Below are 9,826 nucleotides of genomic sequence, written 5' to 3'. Positions count from 1 at the left end.
GGGGGGGATGATGCTCACAGTTATTAAGTCATAATTGAAAGGTTGAGTTGACTCTAAGACAAACTCCGCCAGGAGAAGTAGACTGCCTAGGGCTTCTTGCATCTTGTGCCGCTTTAGCCTAATTCAACCGGTCTACGCTGTGGCTATAGGGGGTCTACGCAGGGGCATGCTTACTTACTCCGCCAGCACGGTCTGGATTTGTTCCCCGTCATGCGGGTACCGTAGAATAGTTCGTTGCGACAATAGTCCTTTGACTAACGAGTTTAGGCCATTGTAGAATTCTTCTCTGTCCTTTTTCGTTCGACAATTCCTCCGCAAGGTTTCGAACATGTTTATTGTCGGGCCATGGCATCACAGGACGCTGGAAGCGGCGGCCTTGTCGCTCTCAGCCATCATGCATCTCAAGGCGAATGCAGGAGAGACAATCACCTCGTTTTTAACCAGGGTAATTCCCACCCACCTATTGCCACAGCACCACGATATGTCACACTCCCGTTACGCCGTACCACTCTGTACGCACACGTGGACCCAGTCTGCTGCATTATTAGTCTCGGGAGTATGAAGGTCCTTCTCGGGTTGCCGCTACGGTTGAGGTGACCCGGCTCCTGGTGTCAGGATTATATATGAGTAGGAATATGGCTTTGGACCAAGTGCGTTGCACGTTGGCGATGGGTATTGTGCGGTACGTGGACGTGTACAGTCGTGGTTACGTTTCGGGCGGAAGGACAATGCGTGTGCTGTGTGCGGAGAACGAGCTGCCGGAAGAGATTCTGGACACGCGGCATGAGTTGGCCCACGGAGGGTTGGTGAGTATAGACACACTGATCCTTGTTGCCCGCGCATGTTTGGAGCACTGCTACATCTGGTTTTGGCGACCTATAGTGGCTAAAGTCAATCCGGACGCCATCCTCAACCAGAGTCTGGAAACCACGGTTCCGCAGACCACGGAGTTGAGTTTTGATGGACTATTCTACAAGGCGATCCACCTCTGTCTCCAATTGACCAACTTGACCCCGGAAGAGAAGGCAGAACGCATCCAGCTACAATCACAGGTTTGCCACATGGCCCCATTTCTGGACCCTAAAACGCTGTCTGGCTTGATGTGCTGCGTCTTCCCCCTTCTCACGCCGGAAGTTACATTGAGACGACAAGTTATGGCCGCCGTCCTGCACAACACCGACTATGACTCACGGAATAAAAGAACCCCCGTCGCTGACCAGACTGGTGACCAAACTACTGAATACAAGACCGAAAATGGACAAGACGGGTCGACGAGCGGATTGGCGGATGGACCGACGAGCGGACAGCGCGGGGCGGGCATGAGCATCTTGGGTAACGTGTTCCGCCAGGCGTTGTTGGACGAAGAAGTTTTTGAAGAAGTATGTATCGTGGCAACGGACACGAGCGCAGGCGAAGAGTGTCCGGAGGGAGCGGTGTCCGCGTTCTTTGTGACGTTGTTGGGACACATGCCAGTGACGGATGCGGAGCGTGTTCACACGTTGGTGGAGGAGCTATGTCTGAATGTCCTGGAGGCGCGACCGTGTGCGGGTCAATGTGTCTTGGCGCAATGTTGTCAACGTCGCAAGTCACCCGAGATACTCGAAGCTAATAGCCTGGGCTGGCTTTGGACGCTACACTTTCACCCAGCTGTACTGCCGTCCCTACGACAACAAGCCCGAGACGGACTTACTCGAGCAAGGCCTGCCCTCGCCGTCCGAATTGCAGGTGAATACGCGCAAATGGGTACCCAAAAGCGACTCTGACATTTCGGCATCCAGACTACATCAATGCCTTGGCACATCAGTCTAATACTCCCCATCAGCAGTGCTACCGGTTGTGTGTCACTCAACGCTTTGCCGGTGGGGCACTTTTTGAGGCGTGGAGGACCCGGAGGATTTGACTGAGGGCTGAACTTTTTTTTAATAGGGGGAAATCAGTTGCAAAATGACGAACCCGGCGTCAGAGGAGAACAAGTCTACCACGCCGTTTCAGTTCGACGCGAGTGCGCCGTCCTTTGTGCCCCGAGCACAGCGTGCTGTGCCGAGTCCGATTTCGGCCGAGCCGGCTGAATTGTCCCGGTCGTTCAGCTGGGCTCAACGAGCGAAGCATGGAGGCACTGCGGCAACGCCGACCAGTGGCCTGGGAGCCACATTAAAGAGCAAGTCGGTAGTCGACAAGAAGGGAGCTGACAAGCATAGTACTGACAAGCATAGTACTGACAAGCATAGTACTGACAAGCATGGTGCTGACAAGCACGTGGCGGATAAGACCTTGTCCGATAAGACCTTGTCCGATAAGACCTTGTCCGATAAGACCTTGTCCGATAAGACTTTGTCCGATAAGACCGTGTCCGATAAGACCGTGTCCGATAAGAACGAGAAGAAGTCGACGGAGAAACGGTCTAATGACAAGAGGTCTATGGACAAGAGGTCTGTGGACAGAAAGTCGAACGAGAGGAGGTCGAACGACAGACGGCCAGCTGAGAAGAAGGCAGAGGACAAGGCTGAGATGACTGGCCTCGAATCGGAGGCTGCTGCGGCCTCGTCAGTGGGTTCCACCCGACAGACCATGGCTGAGATTATTCGGCCACCGGTCACGCTGGCCAAGTTGGATGACAAGCTGGCCGCTGCGAAGCTGGCGACCGCCAAGGCCGAGCAGGGAAAAAAGAAGGCAGCTGCGGACAAGGCAGCTGCGGACAAGGCAGCTGCGGACAAGGCGGCTGCTGATAAGGCGACTGTGGACAAGGCAGCAGCGGAAAAGGCCACAGCGGACAAGGCCGCTGCTGCAGACAAGACGACTGCAGCGGGCAAGTCTGGTGCAGCAGACAAGTTGTCAGCAGACAAGTTGTCGGCGGACAAGTCGGTGGCGGATAAGTCGGTTGGGTCTAGCGAGAAGACCCAGCCTGCTTCTGAGGATTTGGACGAACGGGTGGTGGTGGCGGCGGCGAAGGAGGACGCATCCACGGTCCGGGACGCGGCCAAGGAGATTCCTGCCAAGGAGCCGTCCACCCCGACGGCGGGTCGGTGGAATGCGGCGGCCCGGGACGGGATGAAGCGAACGGAATCGCGGACGGAGTCTCGGGCAGAATCTCGGGCGGAGGTTCGGACTGAGGTTCGTGGTGTCGAGGGTCGGGGTGAGGGTGTCCGTCGTGCTGGTAAATTAGCGGCTGTGGCGGCGGCGACAGAGCCGGCTCGGTATTCATATGGGGTGGAGAGCATGTTGGAATTAAGAGGTCTGCCTGAGTGCCAGACGTTGAAGGTGAAACCGGGAATGGAGTGGATATTGGCATCAACGGGAGCCAGTGGAGACCGGTCATTGAATACGTTGTTGGAGTACCGCAGTTCAAGGAATACTGAGAGTGGCAAGTTCCAGGTACCGGCGGCTATTGCACGCAAGGTACCAAGTAGTACTGGTGGCCAAGATGACTGGAGCCGCCGGAAGAAGGAGGAACTTATGCGGACTTCTTCAGCACAAAAGAGTCTCGCCCACGCCACTAGCCGCGCTTCTCTCCCCGAAGTGCCTGAAGACTCCTGGCAAGTCCAACAACAGAAGGCAAAGGACGCAGGTGACCGCGGCGTAAAGGTCATCAGACGTCTCCGTGCACAACTTAACAAAATGACACCTAAGACATACGACTCCATATTCAAAGCCATTCTTGACATCGGTATCGACAATGTCTCCGAAGCCGAAGCCTTTGTCAATATCATCTTCGAGAAGGCCATCACCAATCACAACTACATAGATGTAAGCTGTGGCTGTCATCACGCAGGTTGTGATCTTTACACACAATCACCATGGTGGTATACACACACACCATGGTGGTATACACACACACCATGGTGGTATACACACACACCATGGTGGTATACACATACATACTCTTCTTGTAGATGTACGCCGATCTGTGTGGAAGTCTGGAACTAGAGCTACAGCAACGGGGGGTATTTTGCTCGGCGAACAAAGATGGCCCGGACTTCAAACGGCTTCTTATTCAAACATGCCAGAATACATTTCAGCTGTATCTGGGTACAGATTTTGTAGCTCCTGAAACCGCGGATGGTAAGCTAACTGCATCCACTACATTCCATGTTTCCCGCACAATACCAGGGGCGCAAACAGTCAATAGTTCGAAATGGGAGTCTTGTGTTGGTTTGATCTCGTGTTGGTTTAGAGGAAGAAGCTTTCGAGCTGTTGTTGAATCACAAGAAGAAAATGAAGGGAAATCTCATGTTCGTCGCATGCTTGGCTCAATCGCAATTGGTTCAGCCCAAAATTTTATTGCTCATATTGAATCAGACGCTGGATACAAGGAAGTCTCTTCAACTGGAAGCATTGGCGTCGTTCCTTCCCTCTTGTGCCCCCGCAATAGCGGAAACTAAAAGAGCACCGGCCTTCTTCCAATATTTGGAACGATGTAAAGAAGCTGCCTGTGACGATAACATTGAACAGCGAGTGCGATTCTTGCTTCAGGTAAGAACCAGAGGCATCATCATGATATTTTCTGTCTTTAGGATGCGATTGAGCAGATAGAGAAAATGGGGCTAAATCAACGTCCTCAACAATAACATTATGTGAGTTAGGTGGTTTTTTGTATTCTAACATTGGTATCTTTTATATATATATATATATGAATGCGCTGTTTGCACACGTGTGTGCAAACAGTTTTCTCGCAGCCACAATTGTCAAATACACCTTGAGTGCCGATCATGAGGCCTGCTACGGCACAGTTGCCTCATTCGCCACGCGTAAGATGCCGGTAGCACATCAAGAGCGGAAAATTGAATCGGAAGTTAGGCCGGTAGGGGAATTTGGCCTGAATTGACTGGGCTTGCAGCCAAGCTGTAGTTAAACTGAGCTGGTAGGAGAGCTCTAAGATGTTCTCGTTCCAGGGCGGTGTTTCAGCGTGTGGCATGATATCGCAGCAATTATCACCACCGTCGTTTAAGATGGTGGATCGCGTCAACGATTCGGATGTTTCACACAGGGAGTGGCTTATGTGGAAGGCCACTCAAGTGCATGGAAACCAACCATCTTTAGAGGATGAGGAAGGTTCTCCTAAAAGGCTTCTTCATCGACGAGACACATCGGAAAGCGATTGGTGGCATTTGCGCCGAGAACAACAGGGGACGACCCCGAGTGACGCCCGCTTGCCTGAAGTGGAGGAGTCGCTTGCGGAAGGACGCCGTTTCCATAAGCTGGGACATCATGAAAAGCAACTATTTTCATTGGATACGGATGACAATAGGCTTTGTAGAGAAGTTCCCAATACTTGCGAGATCCCGAACCCCCCGGTTCGACCCCTTCGTCACCCAAACACGTATGATCTTCAACCCAACTCTAGTCCATTTCATGACCCCGAATTCAATCGTTTGGATTATTCTTTACACCAACCGGATACAAAACGCCCGGAAACCAATCGCTTAGAAAGTAGCAATGACAGCGGTGCTTACTACAGAGATTCTAGGATTGGAGTGAACCAGACGGACAGAAACCCCAACTATAAATTTGCCCCCCCCAGCAACATCCCCTCTGAGGGCATCGGTCCCTCTGGCATCGGCCCCTCCAGCAATCCCTCGCGCAATCCTTTCACTGGTCCCTCTCCTGGTCCCTCCAGCAATCCTTCTGGCGATCTCGGAATAAATGCCGGGTTCTACTTTATCAAAACACCTCCCAATTGCCCTGCTAGTTATTTGGCAGGACCTTCTCCCATGACTGAACATACTCCGATCCCTGAGCATGCTCTTTATCCGGCTCCTGGGCCGCCCGAGATACCCAATAGTAGTTCCATAGACTTCAGGCAGGAAGGAGATGCATCTCGTTTGTGCTTCGAAGATCAAAAATCCCAATCGAGTAATGGTATCAAATTAACCTTGCCGCTTCGGTCTCGGCAGTTAAAGCCGGATTCTTACATAATACAAAACAGCTTGGACAAACGGAACAAGATCGATGGTCCCACTGTGTGTCCTGTACGTCCAAACTCCTCTGGCTCCACTGAACATATACCTACTGAACGTATACCTACTGGTCGTATACCTACTGAACGCATTGCAACTGAACCTTTACGCGCTACCGATCATAGTTCTCACTGCATGGAATATCCTTCAACAAAGTATACTCGGTCCCCCCTGCAACTGCACCCGAATAATCGAGATCCTTATCCCTCTTCCGACCAGCATCCCGTTTCTTCGGACAATCATCTCTCAGACAACCATCTCTCGGACCAGCGTTCTTCCGACCAGCGTTCGTCAAATCATCAGGCGTCATTGTCGGACCAGCTCTCTGGGTATCGTCCTGAAGATGTTCGTTCTTCCGCTAACAACGACGGATACCAACTGCGTCCTGGGGTTGCTGGTTCAAGTGACGAAGATGGCGACCGTCCAAAACCCCCTGTCTTCACCAAGACCCGCTCGACTGAGGCGGATCAGCGTCTGAGCAACGTACCTACACAGCTCAGTAACGTTCCCACTGACCAGACGCAACGAGTCACTGGCGATCGACGTCGTCCCGGCTACTCGGACTACTCTGACATGGATAATCAAAAGAGCACCTCGCAGTCCGACTTCAGGTCCGACTTCAAGTCATCGGACAAGGTCTCCGACCCCAACCAGGTCTCTAACTACAACCAGTTGCCTACTGGGAATCGATCGCTACACTCAATCGCGTCCAAGACAAGCCACTCCACTTTGCCAAACAACGCTCCAGTCGGATCAACTGGAGCAACCGCAGCGTTGGGGAGAGACGACATCCCGACAGGATACGACCAACACTCAATCGACTGTGCACGTTCCCACGCACAGCCGGGCCCGGCCCCTGCTCAAAACCCCTACCGGTCTTTGGCTCCCTCATCAGGACGCTCGGCTTCCGACCGCTCGGCGTCCGACCGTCTATTTTCGGACCGTCCAGTTTCCGACCGTCCCGTTTCAACAGGTCCGTTGAGAGATGACCGACAGAAAACCGGGTCTATCACCCTCGGCAACATGCCTGACGGCGGGCCGGCGTACGACGCGTCCCTCAACGTCGCTTTCAGTGCCGCTGACGGTTGCTCCCAAAGACCCGGCCGTTACACCTCTTCCTCAGGGCCCTTACCGCAGAGCCAAGCCAACACCTCCTCTCCTGCACCCACCTCCACGTGTCCCTTCTCCTCACCGCCTCTATCCCGCTTCGACCGCCACGTGCCAACCAGACTGGATGCGCGGCTGCCACACACGACCGCGACTGCGGCACACTCCTCGGCACACGAGGCTTGCAACGTCCGCGCGAGTCACCTCAAAGGTTCCTACGTCCAAGGGACCTACCCTCAAGGACCCTACCCCCAAGGTTCCTGCCCCCAAGGTTCCTACCGCCAAGGGACCTACCACCAGAGTCCGTACCTGCAAGGTGCGTACCTGCAAGGTCCTTACGTTTCTTTACAGAGTGTCACTGCTCCCACCATGACCTGTCCTACCATGACCTGTCCCACCCCGTCCTGTCCTATCCCGGCCTGTGTTAACGCGACCGGTGGTCTTGGTGGCCCGCCTCATAACCACTTGGGTCGGGTTCCGCGAGAGGAGGACTGCACTGGACACGGGCGAAGTCGGTCGCAGGAGTACTGCCCCCCGTCGATGGCAGAGACGCGGCCGCGGAACCGGAGTAGCAGTCCGCCGCGGTCGAGTGTGCCGCGGGTCGGGTCGCCGCCGGCAATGTCGCGTGTGGAGACGGAGGGTCCGACCAAGCCACTGGACACAGAGTACTGTCGGGCCCTCCTGGACGGGAATGACTTTGACCCCGGACTGCTCAGCAATCCGAGCGCCAGCTACTCTACCGGCCGGGCCCCTGGCAGCCGGGCGCCCTGCAGCAGCGACAAGTCCCTCGCCACAGGCTCCAGGGACCACTACTGCGCAAAGTATCACCGCTCCCACGCCCCACACGGAACCTGCGCCGGCCACTCTTTCGCCACCGCCGGAGTTCCCGCCTCTTGCGGAGCCCCCCTCCCCGTCTCAGGTGCAGTCCCCGGCCCTCGGCCTGGCAGCCGGGGGCCCGGCAGCGACCACACTGCGTACCACAGCTGCTCCGCGGCCCCCCGGACCTCGTCCACTATGGAAGCAGGGGCCCCCTGGACCGCAAGTCGAGCGTCTGCTCAGCAGGACATGGAAATGCCCAGCGCTGTCCCTCGCGACTTGGGCTCCTGCCACATGAACGTCGATACCGACTCCGGGAACGTCGACCACCCGCACTCTCTGATCAAAACCGAGCAAGTCGTCATTGAGAAAGGCGACGCTCGAACGAGGATGCGCCTCTCAATATACGGTTCGAGCGATCCGCCCGCTCTCCCAGACCGATCTGATACCCATGGTCGACGGGACCAACACGGTCCAACTGCCCTCTCCGACGATAGCTTTTGTCGTGGCTCGGAGAACTGCGGAGGAAAGCAACTCGACGCCGGTTCTAAGCTCAGCGCCGGTTCTCAACACAGCGCCGGTTCGAATCCCAACGCCGGATCGAATCCCTGCGCCGGATCGAATCCCTGCGCCGGATCAGACCCCAGCGCCGGTTCGCAACCCAGCGCCGGTTCGAATCCCAGCGCCGGTTCACAGCCGCCGATGAGAGGCCTGCCTCTGCGGTTTCCGGACCCCAACTTTCGAACGGACCCTTTTGCGGGTACTGACCCTTTTGCAACGACGCGGGTTGCCGCCGAGCGGGCCTTGCCCCAGGGCGGGGTGTGTCACACCGCCACAGTCGGCCAGAGTGTGCACGCCCACCATATCACCAATCCGGCTTCCAACGAAGTGCCGGCCAGTGAGTGCCGAGCGACGCCGTCCATTACACGACGCGACCCGGCAGTCGATCGTCAAGCAGTCGATCGCCAAGCAGTCGATCGTCAAGCAGTCGATCGTGAGGCAGCCGACCCAACGCGTGGGATAGCGGGGTTGGGCACTCGTTCGCTGAGAGATTCTGGCTTGACCGCGAGTTTTGGCAAGGAAAGCGAGGACCAAACAAATCCAGCACGGCTTCGTTCCCGAGGAGGTCGGTGTTCGGCTGCTACCGGGGGGAAGAACTTGCAAAAAAATGACACCCAGAGGAAGAGCTCTCGATGCCGCTCACGCCCGCTAGGGGAGAGTCTGTCGATTTCTCCCCGTGGCATTTACCCATTATTCGTGGCTAGCTTCTCAGGAAAAAAGATGACGTCTGGGCAGGTGGAGCCTACGGAGCCTGCGGAGCCGGTGGCGCGTGGGGAGTGTTCGACTGGTGTTATGGACGGCCGGGAGCGTCCGACGGGGGAGGTGGTGGCGCGAGTGTTAAAGGACAATGACGCCTTTGTCTTCGACATGGATGGCGTGCTATGGCGTGGTGGGGCCGTCATCGAGGGCGCGCCTGAGGCTGTGCAGTACTTGATAGCGCGTGGCAAGAAGATATTCTTCTGTACGAACAATAGCAGTCTCACTCGAAGTCAGTTCGTAACGAAGTTGCGCAAGATGGGCTTCGGAGATTTCGAAGTCGACCAAATCATGTGCACCGCCTGGGCCGCAGGGGAACTGATTGCGCAACGGGCCGTGAAAGGCAAGGTCCTGGTCCTAGGCTCCTCGGGACTGGCACGGACCATCTCTCAAGTTCCAGGCTGCAAGGTCGTCAGTCTTGTCAACAACACCATTCCACAGTCCCAATTCAAAACCGAGATCGACCCCGACATCAAGGCCGTCGTCTGCGGCTTCGACGCTGAGTCGTCTTACTACCGCACCGCCTACGCCACCTGCGTCTTACGCGAGGTTCCCGACTGTTTATTCGTCGTCACCAACGAAGATAAAAACTTCCCCGCCGTCAACCACATCCTTCCTGGACATGGTAAGCT

The 9,826-nt window shown here is 55.6% G+C and overlaps 3 protein-coding genes across 3 annotated transcripts; all 3 read left to right on the top strand.

The window, feature by feature from the left end:
* Positions 1–635: 635 nt before the first annotated feature.
* On the top strand, positions 636–1,763 carry GNI_006590 (Las1-like protein; the record flags this gene model as incomplete). The annotated part of the gene is made up of 1 exon (XM_011130343.1): positions 636–1,763. The coding sequence occupies one exon, from the start codon at positions 636–638 to the stop codon at positions 1,761–1,763; it is 1,128 nt and encodes a 375-aa protein (XP_011128645.1).
* A 181-nt stretch (positions 1,764–1,944) lies between these two features.
* Positions 1,945–4,565, top strand: GNI_006580 (MIF4G domain protein; the record flags this gene model as incomplete). The annotated part of the gene is made up of 4 exons (XM_011130342.1): positions 1,945–3,744; positions 3,891–4,059; positions 4,172–4,470; positions 4,512–4,565. 4 exons carry the CDS (start codon positions 1,945–1,947, stop codon positions 4,563–4,565), a joined length of 2,322 nt encoding a protein of 773 aa, XP_011128644.1.
* A 309-nt stretch (positions 4,566–4,874) lies between these two features.
* GNI_006570 (haloacid dehalogenase-like hydrolase) lies at positions 4,875–9,743 on the top strand (the record flags this gene model as incomplete). The annotated part of the gene is made up of 1 exon (XM_011130341.1): positions 4,875–9,743. A coding segment is annotated over one exon (4,869 nt), but the record flags the coding sequence as incomplete, so codon positions are not given.
* Between the last annotated feature and the right edge of the window lie 83 nt (positions 9,744–9,826).

Source organism: Gregarina niphandrodes (genome assembly GCF_000223845.1).
Source record: "Gregarina niphandrodes unplaced genomic scaffold scaffold00001, whole genome shotgun sequence".
In the NCBI taxonomy this organism is placed as follows: Eukaryota; Apicomplexa; class Conoidasida; order Eugregarinorida; family Gregarinidae; genus Gregarina; species Gregarina niphandrodes.
This window is presented reverse-complemented; position numbering and strand designations above follow the sequence as displayed.